Source organism: Terrapene carolina, unplaced genomic scaffold (genome assembly GCF_002925995.2).
Source record: "Terrapene carolina triunguis isolate 2854851 unplaced genomic scaffold, T_m_triunguis-2.0 Scaffold141, whole genome shotgun sequence".
In the NCBI taxonomy this organism is placed as follows: Eukaryota; Metazoa; Chordata; order Testudines; family Emydidae; genus Terrapene; species Terrapene triunguis.
The window spans coordinates 8,282,804-8,306,090 of record NW_020664492.1 but is presented as its reverse complement, the minus strand read 5'-3'; the positions used below and the strand labels follow the sequence as shown (position 1 = coordinate 8,306,090).

Here is a 23,287-nt window from a genome sequence, read left to right as displayed (position 1 = left end):
GGGCAGCATGCAGAGCCACCTGGCCACACCTCCACGTAGGAGCCAGAGGGGAGACATACCACTGCTTCCAGGAGCTGCTAGAGGTAAGTGCCATCCGGAGCCTGTCCCCCTGCCACCCTCCTGCACCCCAACCCTCTCATCCCCAGCCCAGAGTCTGCACCCCCAGCTGGAGCCCTCACCACCACCACCCCGCACCCCAACCCCTTGCCCCAGCCCAGAGCCACCTCCTGTACTCTGAACCCCCCAGCCCGGAGCCTCCTCCCCCACACCCCAACCCCCTGCCCCAGCCTGGAGCCCCCTCCTGCACCCCAAACCCCTCATCCCCAGCCCCACCCTGGAACCTGCACCCCTAGCCCAGAGCCCATACCCCCTCCCACACCATAACCCCCTGCCTCAGCCCGGAGCCCCTTCCCATACGCCAAACCCCTCTGCTCCACCACCACCCCCCAGCCTCCTCTTGCACCCCAAACCCCTCATCCCTGGCCCCACCCCAGAGCCCACACCTCCAGCCAGAGCTCTCATCCTTCCCACATCCCAACCCCCAGCCCGGAGCCCCCTCCCGCACCCTGAACGCCTCATTTCTGGCCCCACCACAGAGCCTGCACCCCTAGCTGGAGCCCTCATCCCCTCCCGCACCCCAACCCCCAATTTCATGAGCATTCATGGCCCGCCATACAATTTCCATACCCAGATGTGGCCTTCAGGCCAAAAAGTTTGCCCACCCCTGGGTTAGATAGATACTTAACTTTGGGAATTTTTGTTCATATGCATGTAGTTTACTTAATCACCAAAATTGGGGTTGGGAAGGATTCTTTTCCCCATGACATACTGGCAAGAACTTGAGGAGCTGGGACACTGTTGATATATCCAGAATGGTTGATTTCTGTGATTGCAGGGGGATGGGAATATCACAGTTCAGATTGTGCTCAGTTACCCTACACTTGGCATAGCAGTGGTTTATGTTACTCTGCTTAACCAAAACGCCCAGTTAACTGAAGTGGCGTCCCTCAAGGTTGTATTGTATTCTTCATTATGTGCCAGAATCCAATGGTGGGAGGGATGAGGGACACATTGCACAGACTTACCAAAGATTCCTCTGAGTTTTCTGAAGGTTTCCTGTGTCCCTTGCCACCTCTAGAAAGTCAGGGTTGTACTATATCAATTTGCCATTTTTTGTCTGAAACCTTTTAAAATAAAGTGGTTGCATGAGCTTTCCAAGAGACAGAACTTAATAGCTTGCTGTCACATCAATGGTAACTCAGGCTTTGCTCTTCTTTCGTAGGGTTATATATAATGTATTAAACACCCAGAGGAGTTCTCTTAATCCAACCTGAGGAAACTTATGGTAGCTTTAGAAATAATTCTGTCCAAGATGCTATTCAAGCATATCCATTACTACTTTCATTAAACTCTTCCTAGGGTCAGGACATAAGTGCAAGCATTTCCCCAAGCATTCCTAATGCTTTTTGAACTGCTCTCCCAAGGGCAGAAAAAGCATAGAAAATAGCATTTAATGCTATGGCACTAAGTACTGTTCTCACATCATAAACTCTAAATGAAGTACGGTCTCCTTCTTAGAGACCCACCTTCTCGGGGACAGAGAAGGGTAGTAAAATAGGCTAGACAGGCTATGCACTATGGAAAGATAAAAAATATAATAGCACTTAAAAGTTCAGACTCAGTCCTCTTTAGTACAGGTAGGTATTCACTTTCCAAAACATGGAAGAGTAGGAGCGAGCAAGCTCAGAATATGTAAGAAAGAAAAGCTCAGGTTTTCATAGTCTGACATTTACAAGGTGTTTTCCCCCTCCAAAAAAAGTAGTCACCACAGTGTGAGTTTCTGTGTTCACTTTATCATGTTCCAGTGTCTTTACATGATGTTATGATTAACCCCATTGAATGACACTTGCTTTTCCTCAGATGTTCCCAAAGAGCAGAGACTTCAGGCCTTGCAGGCAGCCATCATGTTGATGTCAGACGAAAACAGGGAGGTTTTGCAGACTCTGCTGTGTTTCCTGAGTGACGTCGCCTCTGTAGAAGAGAATCAAATGACTCCGATGAATGTAGCTGTGTGTCTGGCCCCTTCCCTTTTCCACCTTAATATATTAAAGAAGGAAAGCTCACCAAGGTAAGTAATTGTCTGGGCTGTCCCCTTATCTTTTACAGAAAGGGCTGGAGTTTAAAACTTAAATAATATTGTATTAGCATGATACTTTTGATGTTTAGACCAACATTTGGGATCAGATTTTCAAAGGCGACTGTTGACTATCGCACCCCAAGATTTGGGCATGCATTCTTTGAGAAGGCATTACAGAGCCAAAAGGGCATTTACACACAGAGAAAGTCATTTAATTCTTGCACAAGTAAATGCCCATTTTCATCTCTAAATTCAGTGGGTGTGTGAGTATGTTTTGTAGGGGTAGTTTTGGCTTTTGAAGGCACCGAGCCTGATTCTGCTGCCATTGGAGTCAATGGGACTTTTGCCATTGACTTCAGTGTGGAGAAGATAGGTCCACAGTTTTGTGGGCATGGTTTTTAACAAGCACATTTTCAGTGCATGGTACAAGGTTGCAGGCACACAATTCCTGTCAAAGTCAATGGGTGTGTTCTGGCTTAAATCCTGTGCAACCCCAAACTTCACCCACATCATTATTAAAGAGGCATCATGGGAAGGAGGGGTAAGCATGGAACGCTTGTGTTCTAATCCCAGCTCTGCCAATGACTTGCTTTGTGTATACTTGAGTAGCATTCTGCTAACTGGAAAATTGAGCTCATTTCAGGCCATGTTCCTGTAGTTCATAACATGGTGAATATAGATTAAACGGGGCTTAGATCCATCCAAACATTGGTGGCCCATCTAAATGCCCCCTCTGCATTCCCTTCCCATCCCTGCCAAAGATATTACTATGACCATATTTGGAATCTGTTCAGATATATGGGTCTGGAAAAGTCTCCTTGTAGCCAGTGCCTTGCCAAGCATTTTAAATGATGACAGGATAGAATACTGGGCATATTTGTTGATGGTCTGTTGCAAAATGTATGATATGCAATGTACAACATCTTTAAATGTTCATACTTTTAACTTTGGCTTGAGAATATTTTAGGTAAACACTTTTCCTTTGGAATCAAAAAAAGGTTTTGTGTGGTCTGAATGATCTCTTTGAATTTTAAATTTAAGAAGATTTTCTCTGTGGCTATGAGAACATTGTGCCATTACGTTTACTTTCATATTAAAAAGATCCAGCTCCTCTTACCTGAGACACTGAATTCAATTACAGAGTAATACAGAAAAAATATGCAACAGGAAAGCCAGATCAGAAGGATCTCAGTGAAAACCTGGCAGCTACTCAGGGACTTGCACACATGATAATAGAATGCAACAAACTTTTTGAGGTGAGTGGAAGACTCAGTATTATTCATGGAGACCACAGTACATAGTAGAGCAGCCTTTGAAATATTTACAGTTTAGACTTACATTTCCTCTCTCATTTTAGCTTAGAGAGCAATGGTTCCTAACTTACTTATAAGCTTGTTCCATCTGAAGTTTATTTCTCATTTCTTTTTGACCGTCTCCTTCTACTTTTCAGAGATGCAGATATTAGCAACATTGGTTTATTATCCTTGGGAAGTTTGCAGCCCAAAATTCTGGGTTAACAAATTTTACTTTAAATGTTAAAACAACAGATTTTACTATAATTAGTTATATGTTTTAGTATCTTACTTTTAAAAAAATCCAAAAGGGAGCTTACATACTTTGTTCTGTATGTAGTGTAACAAAGCTGTAGTTGCCTAGGACTACACAGTAATTACTGAACTATATGAACTGGCACTTGCCATTTCAGGGATAGAACTTGTATCCTCCTGCTCCAAAAGTACATGCTAGTCTTTTTTGAGCTAAAGGAGAATCTCTATTAGCACTAAAGGGTCTTTGACATACAGTTGAACAGTCTGATTCCATCCAGTAGAGAGCTGTGGCTATTTCATTATCATATCTTGATATCTCATGATTAACAGTAGGCAAAGATAACTGTGGGTATCTGCTTTCATAGATTCATTGTGCTTGTGTGCAGGATAATACATCATGCTAGAGAATGCTTCTCTTAAAGGGCAGTTCTCAAAATAAGCCTCTACCTCTAAGTTTTACCTGCTTTCTTTGGAGCAGGTCCCCCATGAGATGGCAACCCAATCTCGGAACTCCTATGTGGAGGCTGAAGTGCATTGTCCAACAGTGGAGGAACTAGGAAAGCAAATGGATGAAGAAGGAGGAAATTACCAAATGTACCTTGAAAGTCTGATGCAGAACCTTCAGAAAGAAGCAAAAGAGAAATTCAAAGGATGGATCACCTGTTCTAGCATAGAGAACACAGACCTCGCTTACAAAAAGGTAATTTCAAGAGATGTGGAAGAAGTAAAAAACAAAACAAATTAAAAAAAAATCGAATCTACCCATTTCTACCCATAGGGCCCATTGGTTCATTACATGGCTGAATAAATGCCTTTACTATTTTTTAAGTCTTCTACAGGCAGGTAAACAATATTCTTTGCGGGGGGGAATCCTGTTAAAACTTCCTATATAAATAAATAATTAATAGAAATGTAACATAACAGTGATCTATGTATGATATTCCTGGAAGTGGGCACACAGAAACCGTAGTAAGATCTCAAACTAACAGGCAGAGGAAGTGATAAAGCAAACCATGAAAAGATAGAGAGAAGAAAAGAGGAAAAATAGATTGTATTACTTGAGTGAGTTGTTTGAGAAGGGGATGGATAACTTTCCTGGCCTTCTGCTTCTCCTGCAAACAGGTCACTGGAACATAGTAGAGAAAGTTTTCTAAAGCTTGAGGAGATTTGGAAGGTGGGGGCGGGGGGCACGGAAAACTTTGTTAATGTAGATACCGTATAGCTTCCTGCCTGTTCTACCAGGGTAGTCCTGCACAGTTGTTGTGAAAATGTTAGATCTATAATTTTAGGATAATTTTGTCACCACTCTATTCAGATGGAGGCTTTCCCCATTACAACAAGGGGGAAGTTAATATTAACAAAGGGGAAGGAATGCAAGCCAAAATAGGGAAAAACAGGTTAAAGAATATTTAGATAAGATAGACATGTTCAAGTTAGCAGGACCTGATGAAATTCATTATAGGACACTTCAGAAACGAGCTGAAACAATCTTGGAATCATTAGCAATTATCTTTGAGAACTCCTGGGGGGTAAAGTCCCAAAAGACTTGAGAAGGGTAAACATAGTACCTGTCTCTAAAAGGGGGAACAAAGAGAACCCGAAGAATTATAGACCAGTCAGCCTAACAATCAGTTTGTATGCACCCTAAGGAAAATAGGGTTATCAGGAATAGCCAGCATGGATTTGTCAAGAACAAATCATACCAAACCAACTTCATTTCCTTCTTTGACAGGGTTACCGGCCTAGTGCATTGGGGGGAAGCATGACATAGTATATCTTGATTTTAGTGAGGCTTTTGATGCAGTCCCACGTGATGTTCTCATAAGCAAACTAGGGAAATGTGGTCTAGCTGAAATTACTATAAGGTGGGTGCACAACGGGTTGAAAGACTGTACTCAGAGTAGTTAACAACAGTTTGCTGTCAGACTGGGAGGGCGTATCCTACCGAGGTCAGTCCTAGGTCTAGTACTATTTAGTAGTTTCATTAATGACTTGGATAGTGGAGTGGAGAGTATGCTTTTAAAATTTGCAGATGACACCAAGCTGGGAGGGGTTGCAAGAACTTTTGGAGGACAGAATTAGAATTCAAGATTACCTTGACAAATAGGAGAATTGGTCTGAAATCAACAAAATGAAATTCAGTAAAGACAAATGCACAACTACAAAATGGGGAATGACTGACTAGGTGGTAGCACTGCTGAAAAGGGCCTGGGGTTATAGAAGATCACAAATTCAATATAAATCAACAATATGATGCAGCTTCAAAAAAGGTTAATATCATTCTGAGCTATATTAAAATGAGTGTTGTATGTAAGACACGGAAGGTAATTGTCCCACTCTACTTGGCACTGTTGAGGCCTCATCTGGAGTACTGTGTCCGATACTGGGTACCACACTTTAGGAAGTATGTCAACGAATTGGAGAGAATCCTGAGGAGAGCAACCAAAATGATAAATAGTTGAAAAAACCTGACCTATGAGGAAAAGTTAAAAGAGTGCATGTTTAGCTGTGCTGTTAAGGGCTGTTATAAAAAGGACTGTGATCAATTGTTCTCCATCTCCACTGAAGGTAGAAAAAGAAGTAATGGGCTTAATCTGCAGTGAGAGAGATTTAGGTTAGATATTAGGAAAACCTTTCTAAATATAAGGGTAGTTAAGCTTTGGAATAGGCTTCCAAGGGAAATTGTGGAATCTGCATCATTGGAGGTTTTTAAAACAGGTTGGATAAACACCTGTCAGGGATGGTCTAGGTTTATTTGATCCTGCCACAGCACGGGGGCTATCCCTTCCATCCCTACCTTTCTATGATCTTGGACTTTCTGTGGTTTTCTCCCCACTATGGTGCTGTATCAAGTAACAGAACCCAAGGGCTAGTGAGCAGAATTTTTGCTATAAAAGCTATTTTCATACTTTTGGGGCCCTAGAAAGAGGAACCTTTATCCATGCAGACACTAGAATGAGTCACCATGTCAATTACTCTTGAAAACTGTGGTTAATGCAACTCCACTGATTAGCCAAAAGGGTTAATCCTCTGTACACAGCATCACCTCAGATTGCCCAAGTGTTTCAGAATGAACATGGGACTCTTTCAGGGCAATCAGAGTTTCGGGTACTGGGCCAAGAAATCAGTCTTATTCTAATCATAATGTATATCACCTACCCTTTCTTCAGTCCCTCTTACCAGCTATTTTTCAAACATTCTATGACCTCTTCAGGGAAAATCCCACGTTCTACTTAATATCTTTGAGGTATCAGGGGATAGCCGTGTTAGTCTGTATCCACAAAAACAACAAGGAGTCCGGTGCCACCTTAAAGACTAACAGATTTATTTGGGCATAAGCTTTCGTGGGTAAAAAAACTCATTTCTTCAGATGCATGGAGTAAAAGTTACAGATGCAGGCATTATATAATGACACACAGGGCCGGCTCCAAGTTTTTTGCCACCCCAAGCAAAAATATTTTCCTACGCCCCCCCGGTCCCGCCCCAACTCCGCCCCTTCCCCACCCCATTCCAACCCCTTCCCCAAATCCCCGGCCCCACCTCCTCCCCCGAGCGCGACGCATTTCCCCTCCTACCCCGCCCTCCCAGGCTTGCCTGGGAGGGATGGGGCAGAAGCAGAGTGGCGGCGTGCTCGGGGGAGGAGACGGAGGCGAGCTGGGGGGGGGAGTGGTTCCTCTGCCCCCTCCAGGGTTACTTCCTGCGGCCTTCCCCGCGCCCCCCACTGCCGCAGCTCACCTCCGCTCCGCCTGCTCCCCTGAGACTGCTGCCGCCACTCTGCTTCTCCCCCCTCCCTCCCAGGCTTGCCGCAAAACAGCTGATTCGCGCGGCAAACCTGGGAGGGAGGGGGGAGAAGTGGAGCGGCGGCGCGCTCAGGGGAGCAGGCGGCAGTGGAGCGGAGGTGAGCTGGGGGGGAGCGGTTCCTCTGCCCCCCCACCCCCCAGGGTTACTTCCTGCAGCCCTCCCCGCGCCCCCCACCGCCGCAGCTCACCTCCGCCCAGGGCCGGCTCCCGGCTTTTTGCGCCCCAAGCAAAAAAAATAATTAATAAAAAAGGAGCCGGAGTGTCGCTCCTTGGAAAGTGCCGCCCCAAGCACATGCTTGGAGCGCTGGTGCCTATAGCCGGCCCTGATGACACATGAAGAGAAGGGAGTACCTCACAAGTGAAGTGAACCAGTGTTCACAGGGCCAATTCAATCAGGGTGGATGTAGTCCACTCCCAATAATAGATAAGGAGGTGTCAATTCCAGGAGAAGCAAAGCTGCTTTTGTAATGAGCCAGCCACTCTCAGTCCCTATTCAAGCCCAAATTAATGGTGTTAAATTTGCAAATGCATTTTAGTTCTGCTGTTTCTCTTTGAAGTCTGTTTCTGAAGTTTTTTGTTCAAGAATAGTAACTTTTAAATCTGTTATAGAATGTCCAGGGAGATTGAAGTGTTCACCTATTGGCTTTTGTATGTTACCATTCCTGAGGTCCGATTTGTGTCCATTTATTCTTTTACGTAGGGACTGTCTGGTTTGGCCAATGTACATGGCAGAGGGGCATTGCTGGCACATGATGGCATATATAACATAAGTAGACATGCAGGTGAATGAGCCCTTGATGGTGTGGCTGATGTTGTTGGGTCCTCTGATGGTGTCTATAAGTGAGGACTGGCCTGCCTGTATCTTTGTGAGCCCTTGGGAGGCAGGCCAGTCCTCGCTTACAGACAACCGGACTCTTTGTTGTTTTTGAGGTAGGAACTTTGGGCCAAATTGGCATCTCAGTCCCACCAATATAAATAGAGCAATGCCAGTGCCATTGAAGGATCTAATCCAGATTTACATTGGTGCGAGAACAGAATTTAACCTACTGTCTCATTTTTCTAAGTGTCAGCACATGTATATTTCTATATAAACAAATAATATTGAACATGCCTGTAAATATAAATGCTGTGAAACTTCATCTTAAACTTGAGCTCTGAGTCCTCGCCAGAAATTCTTTAATCATTCCACACCGAGAACATATTCATAGTTCCAGCATTTCCATTTTTTCTTTATTGTTTACTCAAGGTTGGGGATGGCAACCCACTCAGGCTTTGGAAAGCTTCAGTGGAAGTTGAAGCACCCCCATCAGTTGTACTGAATCGAGTTGTAAGAGAACGTCACCTTTGGGATGAGGACTTCTTGCAATGGAAGGTCGTAGAAACTCTGGATAAGCAAACAGAAATCTACCAGTATGTATTGAACAGCATGGCACCCCATCCTGGCAGAGACTTTGTAGTTCTAAGGTAAACTTTCTAAAGGCAACCTTCTAGCCTCTTACTTCTCCACCAGGAGTTTCTGCTATTAGAAAGATCTGGTCTTATATAGCTTTCTCCTTAACATTTATACACTAAGTATACTATGTCATCTACATATAGGTTGTAATATTTTATTTCTCAAAGTGAATTTAAAACTATGCACTTAGAGCATACTGATCTTTTCCTCAATGACATTTGAGCAACAGTCTTGCAAAACCCATGTATCAGAACATAAATATTATTCATTCCTTAGGACAGATGCCTGATAATAGCTGCTCTCAAAATAATGCAGCTATAACCCAACTGTTTTTTCTCCTGCTTTTGCCATGCTGTTTGGAAAATGGTGGATCTCTCATTTTGCTTGAGTTTGACGAGCCAGCTGTTTAGTAGAAAAAAATGCTAATACATTTAAGTTAAGGTTACTAGATAACATTTAAAAATGGAACATTTGTAGACCAAGAAATGCTACCATTTTTTTAAAAAAGCTAAATATTTAAAAGTATGGAAATGAACTATCAATGGAAGGTAGATCCATATTCATATATCCTCCATGTTCATGCAGTGTCTCAAATAAATGTGTATGTGTAAATTAGCTCATTGGACATTGCAAAAACAGCCTTAACTCTGCTCACACACAACCTATAAACAAGAAACCCTCTTAAATGCACCTGCCCCTTTGAAACCTTAATGGTTGGTTCTTGGCCCACCCATCAGGGCAAAAAACTGGAACGGTGTGTAGAAAGATTTCAGCTACAGAAGAGCTGTCCCTAACTCAGCCATCAGCTGTTGAATGTTTCCTTCTGATTGATTGTGTGCATTATTGTTCTGGGCCTCTGCTTTCTCTTATTGGAATGATATGCCACTGAAATGATATGCAGTTTTGACAAAGGAAATGATCCAGCAAATCAGAATTGCATTAGGGAGAAAAATGATGTAAGGTAATAGAAGAGCCCAATGAAATATAATTAGATCAATATATCCCTTTTATTGTTAACTTTTGTATTCTGTCAGAGAATAACAACTTGCAGACATTATTGGTATAAAGGAAAGCACTACTGGAATTCCTAAGAGAAGTTTAAAAATACTTTCTGTACTTTCTTTCTGATCAGAAAATATTAGACCTTACATTACACATTTTCCTTTGCCTGCCCAAGATTTACTGACTGGGCTAAATTCCTCTCTGGTATAACTCTATGAACTTCATTTCATTTACACCAGAGATTAATTTGGTCCACAGTGGCATTCCCTCCTTGCCCCAAGAAGATTGTGGAGCAGCAGTCAGTGAGGTTTTTAACCACCTTTATTCTGGGTCATATTCTTTTCCTTTCAGTTCACCATACGTCACAGTGTTTTATGTTCCTGAAAAACCCACAGTGCAGTCACATTCATCAAACAAAATCTTGAGAACAAGTTTTCATTCTCATCATTAACCTAGCCAGGATGGCTCAGCAATGTATATCACTGAATGAAATATATATATATCATAAAAGGGAATCCTGGCTGGTTTATGATGCGCTGAAAACAGGTAGGAGAGACCAAGCAGTAGGCTTGTTGTTTACATCCTTTGATTTGTGTTGAGGCTGGAGCTATGTTAACCAATCAGATTGCCTGTCCTAATTAATGCACCTTGATTGGCAGCAACTGAGTTCAGTGAAATTATTAACCTCTAGAGAAGTGAGTTATTCACTTTACAGGACTGCTAACTTCCATCTCATCTTCAAAATATTCGTTTTATACTTTTTAAATTCAGGGCTATCATTGAAAGGTATCAAAATGTTTCTAAAAATGATAATTGGGATATGTGGAAGAATGCATATGTCTGACTTTACATTTTGGAATGAATGTGAGCCTTAGAGGGGGGAAATATTGATATACAGTACTTTGCACTTATATAATACCTTTCATCAGAGGATCTCAAAAGGCTCAACATTAATTGATCCTCACAAGTGCTGTAGTGCAATCTCTTTATTGTGGAAGTGCAGAATTTTTTTTACATAAGTGCACTCAATACCAAAACAATGGAAAATTTTAGAGCCTACAAGTCCACTCAGTCCTACTTCTTGTTCAGCCAATCGCTAAGACAAACAAGTTTGTTTACATTTAGGGGAAATCATGCTGCCTGCATCTTATTTACAATGTCACCTGAAAGTGAGAACAGGCATTTGCATGGCACTGTTGTAGCCGGCATTGCAAGGTATTTACATGCCAGATATGCTAAACATTCGTATGTCCCTTCATGCTTCAATTTGTAGGCGTTAAAGTTTTACATTGTTTTGGTTTTGAGTGCAGTTATGTAACACAAAAAAAATTCTACATTTATATGGTGCGCTTTCACAATGAAGAGATTGCACTACAGTACTTGTATGATGTGAATTGAAAAATAATATTTCTTTTGTTTATCTTATTTACAGTGCAAATATTTGTAATCAAAAATAATAAGTGAGCAGTGAACACTTTGTATTCTGTGTTGTAATTGAAATTAATATATTTGAATGTGTAGAAAAACATCCAAAAATATTTTTAATAAATTTAAATGGGTATTCTATTATTGATCAATCGCGACTATTTTTAATCCCACAATAAATTGCAATTATTTTTTTTTTATTGTTTGACAGTCCTACTTAAAACCATGAATCTGTGAATCAATCAAACTTTCGGAGTCTAGCTCTTGCTTTCTGCACTGCTCAGAGCTTTCGTTCTTTCTCTAAACGTGATACTTTCTTTCTTAAATGTCTTGTGACAGGACATGGAGGACAGATTTGCCAAAGGGAGTGTGCACACTAGTGGCCGTCTCTGTGGAACATGAAGAAGCTCCTCTGATAGGAGGTGTACGAGCAATTGTGATGGATTCTCAGTATTTAATAGAGCCTTGTGGCTCAGGAAAATCCAGGCTGACGCATGTCTGTAGAATTGATCTGAAGTAAGTACCTGCAGAGAGCAGATCAGTGACATCCCCTCAGTAAACCAAAAATCTCTACGCTTAGATCATCAGGGTTAGCCAAGAAAGGGCAGTTGTGCGTTCCTAGTAGTAATACAAGAGCTGCACTATTTCCTGTATGCAGTCAGTGTCAGTAGTTTATAGGGATTTAATGCATTTTCTGAAATAATGTTACTTTTAAAAGATGAATGAAGCAAGATAAGAACTAAAGTGCTGTTCTCGTCCAAAAAATGACTGAAAATGGCACCTTCTTCCTGAACTGGTCTGCTCTCGGTGCATATTCAGGGTCATAGCTGCTCACATTAGTGACAAAAATATGGCTTTACTTCTGTTTACTCCTGTTAGACCTGCAGCGTCAACACAGCTAAGACAGTGAGAGACAGATTCTGTTTCTTAGTATGGTTCATTAGCAGCATTATTTACTAAGTTCTACTCAGTTATGTTTATGCAAAACTACTGAAGGCCATGTGGGTTTGCACTGAGGACTTAGTTTGAAGATCATGGGGCTGCCCATGAGCAAATGGGGGCCTAACTTGGCTTGGAGAACTGTTATTGGTTATGATGTATAAAAATGAAAGAACCAGGTTGAATTTGCAGGGATGGCAGTTACAAGAAAAAAAAATTCTAAGCCTAACACAATAGAAATAATTGAAAGGCAAACAGAGAATCCCAGTATGCATTTCTGCAGAATCACATTTTATGCAGAATTGCTCTTTTAACATACCAGAAAAGTCTATGGTAGCTCCATCATAGTTCAGTGTTCAATGTAGGGTTTATTTACTGCAGGTATGGTAATAATGGAGCACAAATTGTATTCTATATAGGTTCTTATACTGGGCTTATCACCATAGTATCTGAGCACATTCCAGTAGTGCATTAAGCAACGTGACTAACATCTGTCATCTATTTGTTCCCTCACGAATTGTGCGCAGTGGCATGTTTATGGTTTTGGATTATTTTTAATATATCGCGATATATTTTTAGATAAGGCAAAGTCAAAGAAATGTTGCACTTGGAATGTAAGGTGGTGAGGTTTGTGATGGTCCTTAATTCCTGGAGGAGTTCATTCCATTTCTTGGACCTGTCCCTAAGAAAGTTCTGTCTACCATACAGTCAAGCTTTACCCTTATTGTGGAGAGTTCCATATTCCCAGAGGAGCAAAGCTGTCAATGACACTCTCCATTATGGAGTTTTAGGTGATCTCTTAGATACCCTGGGCCATTGTGCATCTTGAAGATAAGGCCTGAGACCTTAATTCGATAATCCATGGGAAGCCAGTGTAAAGAGCAGAGGACAAGTTTGATTTATTCACAGCAGCCAGCACTGCTGAGGGAGAGAAATGGTACCTGCCAAGCTCATCTCTCCACCCCATGGACACCACTGTACAGCTGACATTACCGTAAGAGTAAAATGTAAATTTGAATATAGCACAGGAGAGTCTTCAAAGTACACTCGTGGTGATGGTGGTGATGATGATAAAGCATATCAGGTTCTTCAACAGCACTGTGGGATTTCAGTGAGGCTGGGGTATTACATGGCAATCCCACTGCTGTGAAGCAGTTTTTCAGTAATTTTGTTTTCTTTCATTTCCTCAGAGGCCATTCCCCAGAGTGGTACAACAAAGTCTTTGGACATTTGTGTGCAGCAGAAGTTGCCAGGATCAGAAACTCATTTCAACCTCTCCTCGCTGAGGGACCAGAAACCAAAATCTGAGGAAATATTCCAGGAATGTGTGAGCCTAAAGCAGAGTATGGTAGACAGCAGAAAGACCCAGAGCAAAGGTTTGAGTAAGGTTTTAGCATTATCTGCCATAGAAGTATGACCTGATGTCTGTACAGTGGCGAAACAGGGATTTCACAGGAAGGCCTGCTCATTCCAGAGACTTCGCCCACCTATTGCCCCATCCCTTGTATGTTAATTTCAATGACTGAAGTAAACCTTTTGTTAAAAGCTTTTATCATTGTTACTTTAAAATGAGACTATTACCATTACTTGTGTGTTGCATAATTCTGATATTTAAAAGCTTCTAAGAAGCATATTTTAATTGTAAATAAACCATGTACAGTATGTATATACTTATCTATGTATATTATATATATCTATATATGTATATGTAAAGTAATTATTTTGTATATAATTTAGTGCTTTCTAGGAGAAATCATTTGCATCATTTTTTGACCTTATATGGACCTATTCTTGTTGCTTGTTTCTCAGTGTTTCACAGCTACATAAGCTGTGTTTGTTATTATCGCAAGGCTACGTGACATAATCTGTGTGATATCTAACAGAAAAATGGATGACTGGCTGTTCTCATTTTTGTTGTGTGTGTTTGGGGTGTAAACTACAAGAAGGTACATAGAAATAGATGTAGGGAGTTTAGAGGGGATAACTGTATGTTTAAAAATAATGAACAGCAGTTCACTGTCACCAAAAAACGCTAACATGGACATTGTAACTGGTATGCACATTTTGAAGACCCTTTACAATGAGCTGTAGGAAGTTTATGACTATTCCATGATAGCTCTTGAAAACTTGCCTGTTGCCTTAAACAACTAAGTAGTTGCAGTTAGAGGACCTCACCATTTGCAGTAGTAAAGCTACTTCCTATATTAAGTCTAGAGCAGTTCAAAGGAATGTTGCAGATACTGAGGTAACCTTAACTGTTCATCTGGAGTCAAATTGGCAAGTTATTAAGGGCTCCACTCTGAAGCCTTTCTTTTAGATTTCTGGCTAAGTATGTACTTAGGGAACTGTTCTTTCCCTCTTCTGTCAAGATATTTAATTGTTAACCAAAGTCCAAAGCAGTGTTTCCACCCTAGATGGACCCAGATGTGCAGCTAAATATACTTTTTTATATATTTCACTATAGGGCTGGTCCACACTAACCCCCCACTTCGAACTAAGATACGCAACTTCAGCTACGTTAATAACGTAGCTGAAGTCGAAGTACCTTAGTTCGAACTTACCGCGGGTCCAGACGCGGCAGGCAGGCTCCCCCGTCGACTCCGCGTACTCCTCTCGCGGAGCAGGAGTACCGGCGTCGACGGCGAGCACTTCCGGGATTGATCCAGGATCGATTTATCGCATCTAGACAAGACCCTAAAAAGTAACAATTCTTGGGAAAATAGCTTTTTGGGTAAGAGCGAACATTTTCATTTTATGCACTGCACTGATCTTAGCTATGGCACCCATTCTGCTTCTGTTAACAACAATGGGAGCAGGATCAAATCTACTGGACCATTTCATTTTCAGGGACTTAACATTTTGCTAAGTGGAAGAATGCTTTAAAAATGTTTGTTAGCTATGAGACAGGGTTTTTGTTTGTTGTTGTTTTTTTAAACTAACATAAGATCAAAAATGTAATTATATACATGAATCAGTTTAAAAAAACCACAGGTCTATTAATACAACACTCCTTCATTACTCAGATATTTGTTCACCTTAACTTTATTTATTGCTGCATTAGCCAGTTTGGTCATTCATAACCAGTGTTTTAGTTCACTTCTTTAAATGAATTCTACCTACATTTATTGTGAGTTTTAATCTATGAGATTTATCATCCTACTAGTAGCTACTGAGATTTATATCATGATTCAGTGGTGCTGGAGTAATGGCTTCACAGAGGGACTCTGCCTCTGTACTTTGAATGTGCTTAAATTACATCTTTTGTGTTGTGTTTGTTGTCAGCAATGTGCAATTATATTATTAAGAAGTATTAGCGAGAGATGAGGACTGAGATACCTTCATAAGCCTCCAAATATCATAAGACAGCTATATGCCACAGTAACCAATCCTGCCATTCTGGCTTGTCATTTTCCAGTAATGGTGGTTCAAGAACATATGATTTTCCATCCTGGAGTAGATCACTGGTGAATCAAGATCAGTTTCCTACTGTCAGCCGTTATCACTACTGTAAGATTCAAGAAGGCATGCCCTCTCATAAGGCCCATAGCCACCTGAGCAGTATTTTACATGGAGAAGGACATTTTTGCTGCCCCCCAACCTCTGGCACAGCCTATTCCCTGAAGCATGAGAGTTCAATGCCCTTATCGTACATGAGCTTACATAAGTGAATACAACACTGCCGGTGTACTAATCAACCCAGAATTATCCAGGCACTGCAAACAAATAATTTCTGGAAGAAAAATGTAGCAAACCAGGACAGGTTGTCTTATCCTGAGATAATCAGTTGGAGGAGTTGCCAAAAGCCCCCTATTATAATTACAAAAATGGCAGAGGACCCCTTATGGTTAGGGGGGGGAACAGAAGCTTTGTAGCTGTACTTGCAGCATCTCTAATCCATGTATCGATTAAATACATTTTCTTTTAAAATGTGTATTAAGGCACATATCTACCAGTCAGACACTACAGTATTTTGTATTAAGTGTTATGCTGCCATTTGGAATACAATATGACAACCACATTTTGAAATGTTATACTCATATTAATACCTCATATTTTTACCTCATTTTTTAGTATCAGTCATCAATTGTAGATAAGTAATGGCAGAGGTGAATAAATGTGCATACATTAAAGCTTCAGCGTTCCTTTACCTCTATGTGTTCATTTCTTCTATGCTGGAACTGGAAACAAACCTGGAGTGTGGAGCGGCTCCCTTCCTGCCAGTGCTCACACACCATGAGGGCTACAGTGATGTGAGTTTTGCTAGTGGAACGCCCAGAGGGCTTCAATACCAGTGAGTCTAACTTCTTAGGTTTCCAGGTTTCTCAGCCCTTACACAAAATTATAGTGGTTGTCCCGCCCCCTCTTCTCCTCCCCATAACTATTAACCCAGTGGTTAGAGTCCCCACCCTCCCTGATGTGGAGGATGAGTGCCCTAACCCACTGGGCTACAGCGTCATTCTTACTCTCACTGTGGGACCATGAATATGTAATTACTTATACAAAGTTGCACAGCTCCAACAGGTGAGATTCGCCCAGGATGTGGGAGCCCTGGCTGTCAAAGCGCTAACCGCTGGGCTAAAGGTTATAAGGGGGACCCAACCACCACCACCGCCTTCTCATTTTATTGTGAGAAAGCACACAGGCCTGTAACTCCAGCAGAAGGCTGACGGGTGTGAATCCCAACCAGAGGGAAGCGCTTCCCTCCAGCCTACCGCAGGGCTCTAGATTTCACTAAGTGGCAGGGTACACAGCGCTGGTGGAGCATAAATCCCTTTAAGGGGCAGGGCTTTTGCCTCATCACCTCACCTCCACATTTCCTGTTGGCCAGTTTAGGCAGCTCTCTGCGCAGCGTGCTGGCTTTTGTGGATCCCATTCTGAGGCGTGTAACTCTCCCCTGCAATGTAGCAGAAGCCTGGGTGCCTACACTTGGGGCTCCGTATTCCACTATGTGGCAGGGCACCTACATGTTAAGTGTTGCAACAATGAGGCTAAGTCCCCCTTGTGGATCCAGTCCAAGGAATCTTAGGCTGCATCTGTTCTTTAAAATACAATATTCCAACCTTGCAAGTAACCAAAGAGCTCCTCTTGCTCAGATGTGCTCCCTCCACCCAGCAGGGCTGTCAAAGACCTAGGGCAGGCAGGAGTGGAGCCAAGGAAAGCATTGGAAAGACAGGGCTCCATAGAAACAATGTTCCAAGCCCCACAGAGGTTGGCCTGACACAGACATCTCACCTCTCCTGCTTAAGATGCTGGATTAGGGCTCCACTCTGGCTTCCCTTTTTTCACCACCCCAGGCATGAGGGCAGCACAGTCCCTGCTTGCCCGGGCTGCAGGTTGTTGGCTGCACTCTTTGACTTCACCAAGAAACATGTGGGATTAGTTAATGTTGCTACTAATTGTTGTGCTCACACCTGCTTCCTCCCTCACTGGTTCCCTCATAAATGCCCTTGTTTTCACACGATACTGGTATAGCAAAGGTGCTAATGAGGTGACTGATGTAGAAGCATCCAGGATTAAACACTCCATGGGAACAGTTTAAAATGTCATGCAGGGAGTCATTAAGGATTTGTAGGAGTTAAAACTGTCCTGTCTCAACCTTTAGACATTTCTCGTGGCAGGGCTACACTACCGCTTAAGTTGATCTAACTTACATCGCTCAGGGATGTAAAAAGGCCTGAGCGACACAACCTAAGCACTGTCCACACCAATGCTATGGCAGCATGAGACACTCTCCCAGCAACATAGCTTCCGCCTCTCACGGAGGTGGAGTAATTATGCCGATGGGAGAGCACTCTCCCGTCGGCCTAGAGCGTCTTCACCAGACCTGCTACAGCGGTGCAGCTGCATTGGTGCAGGCAGCAGCACCAATGTAGCGTTTCTAGTGTAGACCTGCCCTCAGCTTCCTTTTTATTTTAGAGCAGCTCCACACAAGGCAGGTTGATGGCCAGGACACATTCCCAGACGATGTAGTCTAGAGGTTTCCCAGGTATAAAGTTCAGGGGCTGAGGGAGGAAAAGAGGCTTAGGATATGCTTAAGCACTTTGGCGCAGCTCCTCCAAGGTACTTAGGCACTTAAATACATTTGAGGAGCTGGTCTTTGATCTTCCTGAGTTTTGGGTGAGTCCTGGAGGGGTCAGATGCCAAAGACAGCTGCAGCTTGGAACACAGGAACAGTGACGTACCTGAGGTTTTTTTGCTAAAGGAAGTTGCCTGTGTGGTTTGTTGCCACCTCTATTTAAGAAAACAGGCCTTGTGTACAATTTGTAAATAACAAATGTCATTAAGAAAATACCTGATTCTGCATTACCAATTTCTGCTCCAAGCAGGGAACCAATCTAACAAGCCCCCAAAATCTCCTTCCTCGGCGCCACAATATGTAAAGCCTCACCATGTTATCTTCACAGCAGCAGACACCAGCCAGTGTTCATTTTTTTAAACAAAACATGAGGGTCTGCAGAAGCACAACAAAGACAATCAGAAAACCCTGCAATTGCAGACACTGCGGTGCCTTTTGCATCTTCTTCACAGCCTCTCAACGACAAACGCTGAAATACAGCTCACACAATAGTCACAAGTGACAATTTGCTATCACTTGCCTGACCCCTTGCAAGTTATGGGAGTAATGTGGCTGAATGGCCATCTAGCCCTCCTCAAGCAATTCCTACTCTTTCCTTGAGCATGGTAAGAATGACTCCCTTTCCTTGAGAGGCTGCATGCCAAATCAGTGTTATCAATTTTAAAAGGGGGAACCATAGACCAGTCACCCTATCAGCAGCATCTGCTCATCCCACTGGGCGTGCAGAACAAGAGCTGGCTAGGTGCTTGCTTACAGCTTTACACCGAACAAGCCTAAACAATCATACTGATACAAAATTGGGCCTTTTCCCTATATCGCTTGTGTAGTATAGGTGCAGTATGTGGATTGGACTGTCGCAGGCGATGAACCTAATTTTATACCCACTTTGCTATTCTGAAAGAAAGTTCCCAGTGAGCCGATGGGAGTTTGACCAGTGACTGCAGCGGGGGTAGAATTAGGCAACAGCTGAGCACTTTTGAAAACCCCACCACAACCTTTGACTTGGCAAATAAAGTGACTCCAGACAGTCAGAGTGTTTTTAAACACATTTGCACTGCTTCTTGGACAGATCTGAACTGTGGCGGGGGGGGGGAGAGCCACTCTACATAGCTCCCCTGCTACTGACCTAGACAGCAAGACCAAGCTACAATGACCAGGGAGAGGGAGGCCCAGCAAGGGTGTCAGAAGCAAGCAGGATCAGCAGGGAGTGAGCTCTTTCTACATGAAATGGGAACGGAATGGGAGGGGAGGAGAGTACAAAGCAGACAGCACCCTGTGGTTAAGGTGTTGGAGGGATAAAAAAAAATCTCAGCTTCCCCATGCCACCCATTCATAGAGTTACCATATTTCAGGTTCCCCAAAAGGGGAGGAGAAGAGCTGGGGAGGGGGTAAAGTTGGAGGTGCTGAAGTGGGTACCTGTGGCGGGGGTTACTCACTCGAGGTGGGGGGGCACTGTCACTTCCTGTCACAGTGGCAGGGCAGGTGGCACAAGCCCAGGACACAGCACCAGCTGTCAGTCAGCGCTTCCCTATGGAACCCCCCTCCGCAGGGCTGAGAGCCTGGGCCTGGGTGGGCGGGATCCCGCAGCTGTGGCTTGCAGGGGAATGGACCAATCAGTTGTGGATGCAGGGTTGGGACCAATCAGGAAGCAGACCAATCAGGGCTCTTTCTGAGCTGCAGCTTGTCTGGTCTACAAAAATCCTGGCTATTGCCTGTTATTTGAAAAATCCACCTGGACAGAGAAAGGCAGCTCAGAAAAAGAGGCTATGTCTAGGAAAACCTGGACATATGGTAATGCTCCTCATTGAGGGCCAGAGTAAGGCAAAATAGGGCCACAGACCCACCATGACATGGGCCTCCATGTGGTTCCTCTCAACCCATTGCCTCAACCCTGCCCAACGTTATGGTTGTCAGGCGTCCGGTTTTCGACCGGAACCCCCAGTTGAAAAGGGACCCTGGCGGCTCCAGTCAGCACCACCTACCAGGCCGTTAAAAGCCCAGTTGGCGGGGCTGCGGGTCTAAGGCAGGCTAGTCCCTGCCTGTCTTGCCACCACGCTGCGCCCAGAAGCAGCAGGTCTGGCTCCTAGGCTGGGGGGGAGGGGGCCACGAAGCTCCACATGCAGCATGGGTCCCCTTAGAAACTCCGAGCACTAACAGAGGCCTTCCTCCCCTTCAGAGCATGGGGGGGGGGGGGCTTTTTCTCTACCCAGGGGCAGATGGGGCACCAGAATAGCCCAGCGCCACTCACCCCACAGCTGGAGTGTCGCTGTTGGGTAGTTGGGCTGAGCCCACTGCACTCCCTCCCACCACCCACACAGCTCTCTGTTTGGGTAGGGTTAGTGGGGTTTCCTCACCCTGCACGATGGGGCTAGATGTTAACACACCATTGCGATGCATGGGGCAGCTCACACCTGCCCGCACTAGTGTTCAGGCTCTCTACAGACTCAGGTAGACATCAAAGTCTTGCTTTACATTGCTTTACATTCCCAAGCTTCTCGCTGCAACCCTGGGGGCTAGAAACTAACTTTTTAAAAATGAAAACTGAGCTACTGCACTTATCACATTACTGCAGGGGCTGGAATGCAAGGCACAAGCCTATAGCATCTGCATATTAATTTTCTGCCTTCCTCTCCTGCCCCGCCACTTCATCAGTTCTTGCCCCTCACCCCATTCCAGCTCAGACAATTTAGTTTTCAGCTTGCCCTTCTTCCAAACCTTCCCCTTTCTCGTCCTCTTCCATGTTCCCATCCTCTGCCACCATTTCTCATCCTGACCCTTCCCTAGCATTTCATTTGCCACACCTCATGCCCCTTGCGTTAATTCTCAGACTCACACCCACTTAGAAGGCTCCTACTCGCCTCCTTGCAGGGCTGGGTGGTTTCTGGTAGTGGCTTTTCTTCCCCAGTCCAGTGCCCAAATCTTCACTGCACTCTTCAGATTTGAAGAAGCAGCGAGCCAGCAGGGGCAGCCTCTTCCTTCACCCCTCAGGCTGAGAGCGAGGGCCCTGCTGGGAGCCAAACCAGGAGCTTCAGACCCAGCAAAAACAGCTGCCCCTCAGCCAGCTGCGCCACCAAGAAGAGCTTCCAGCTCATGATCAGGGGGCTGTGGTGAGTGCATTAGCTGCTCCTTGTGCTAAGGGACCAGGAGAGCATGCAGAACTTGGAGCAGCTCTGAGTAGCTGCCCTTCCCCAGCCTTCAGCTAGGCTTCATTATTGCACTGGTGTAACTCAGAAACGTACACACCAAAGTTTGGCTGGCTTGCCAAAAACTAAAAATCAGGGCCTGAAGGGACCTTTTTTTGCCAATGGGGAGGAGCTGAAAGTCGGTTTTTATATAAAACAGAATATGCCCATCTTACACTGTTAGTATGTCACCGTAACAGTATGAATATGCAAAGCCAGCCAGCCACTGGAACAATGCACAAGTCTGGGCCCCCAGACCCTCTCTGCCCTGTACTTAGGGTGACCAGATGTCCCGATTTTATAGGGACAGTCCCGATTTTGGGGGCTTTTTCTTATATAGGCTCCTATTACCCCCCACCCCCTGTCCCAATTTTTCACACTTGCTGTCTGGTCACCCTACCTGTATTGCTTGCTGCACTATCCTCTTACTCGTTAAGGACCCCAGTTCCGCAGCTGCTCCACCTGCAATATCACTGCAGCATTGGTCCATAACCAAAGTAGAAGGTTTTTTTGTCCCTTTAGCATGGCTTTCCGGCTTCCCTGACTCCTTAAGGATCAGCTTCCCAGGTACAGGGAAATAGAACAGTCTGGTCAGACCCCTTCCCTGGGCCACTGCCCACCAACAGCACAACTGGTCCCTGGCCTGGCCCAGGAACTGAACCAAAATCATTCTGCTCATTACACCTAAGCTGCTGCTCCAGGTGGGAGCCAAACTTGGGCAGAGAAGAGGAAAATTTGCAGTTCCAATAGCTCCTTCCTTTTCTCCAGTAGCCACACTGCCCTTTGGCAAGCCACGTGGAGGCCTATGGGAGCTGTGGGGGCGGTGCCTGTGGGCGGGGGCAGCACGCAGAGCTCCCTGGCCGCCCCTCTGCCTTAGAGCCAGAGGGATGTGTCACCACTTCCTGGTAGCCGCCTGAGGTAAGCGCCGCCCAGAGCCTGCAGCCCTTATCCCCTTCCACACCCTTCAACCCCCCTGCCCCAGCCCTGAGCCCCAGCCCACACCCCACACCCCTCCCACACCCTGAACCCCTCATTCCTGGCCCCACCCCTAGCTGGAGCCCTCACCCCCTCCCACACCCCAACCCTCTGCCCCAGCCTGGTGAAAGTGAGTGATGGTGGGGGCGAGCCAGCGATGGAGGGAGCGGGGAAATGGAGTGAGTGGGGAGCAGGACAAGGATGTTTGGTTTTCTGCGATTAGGAAGTTGGCAACCCTACCCATGGACCAGCAACCGGGACCTTATTCTGCTGCTCTGACTGCACCGCAGCTTCCCAGCTCAGCAGGGAGTGAGCCACTCATCTACGCTGGCCCTTATCTCACGCTCAGACTGGTGGTACCTGAGTGTCTCTATACCACATGCAATGTCCACAGCACAGCCATTGTGTTTCACAGCCCAAAGTGAGTCCCCACCTGCCCTCCCTTTCCCTGGTTTGCTCTCACTGTGAGCCACCTCCCTGTGTTTCCAAATCACATCCCAGGAAGCAGGCAGCTTGCTTAGCAACAGTGACTAGCAAAAACTGTCATGGAACCCAGAGCAATTTCCTGTTAGCGATAGCTGCTGGGGTGGAGCTGCATGCTCACCATTCTCTCTGAGATACGGAGACAAAGCCTGCTCAGGAGAGTGTGTTTGTTCTATTAATAATCTAGCTGTAGCCAGAAGGCTAAGTATGGTTGGTGTTAGCAGTAGGAGGTTTACCCTTTTGTTTCAGGAACATGAGCTTCACTCCT

General features: G+C 44.5%; 1 protein-coding gene across 4 annotated transcripts in view; it reads left to right on the top strand.

The window, feature by feature from the left end:
- The window catches only part of LOC112116016 (stAR-related lipid transfer protein 13-like), a 361,349-nt gene extending 347,616 nt beyond the window's left edge, over positions 1 to 13,733 (top strand). For all 4 annotated transcript variants that reach the window (XM_026653538.2, XM_026653540.2, XM_026653539.2 and 1 more), the window contains 6 exons: positions 1,921 to 2,128; positions 3,279 to 3,393; positions 4,163 to 4,384; positions 8,731 to 8,948; positions 11,704 to 11,880; positions 13,494 to 13,733. In XM_026653538.2, coding sequence (XP_026509323.1) covers positions 1,921 to 2,128; positions 3,279 to 3,393; positions 4,163 to 4,384; positions 8,731 to 8,948; positions 11,704 to 11,880; positions 13,494 to 13,611 — 1,058 coding nt within the window. In that variant the 3' untranslated portion in view covers positions 13,612 to 13,733. The remainder of the gene's footprint in view (positions 1 to 1,920; positions 2,129 to 3,278; positions 3,394 to 4,162; positions 4,385 to 8,730; positions 8,949 to 11,703; positions 11,881 to 13,493) is intronic.
- The last annotated feature ends 9,554 nt before the right edge of the window (positions 13,734 to 23,287 follow it).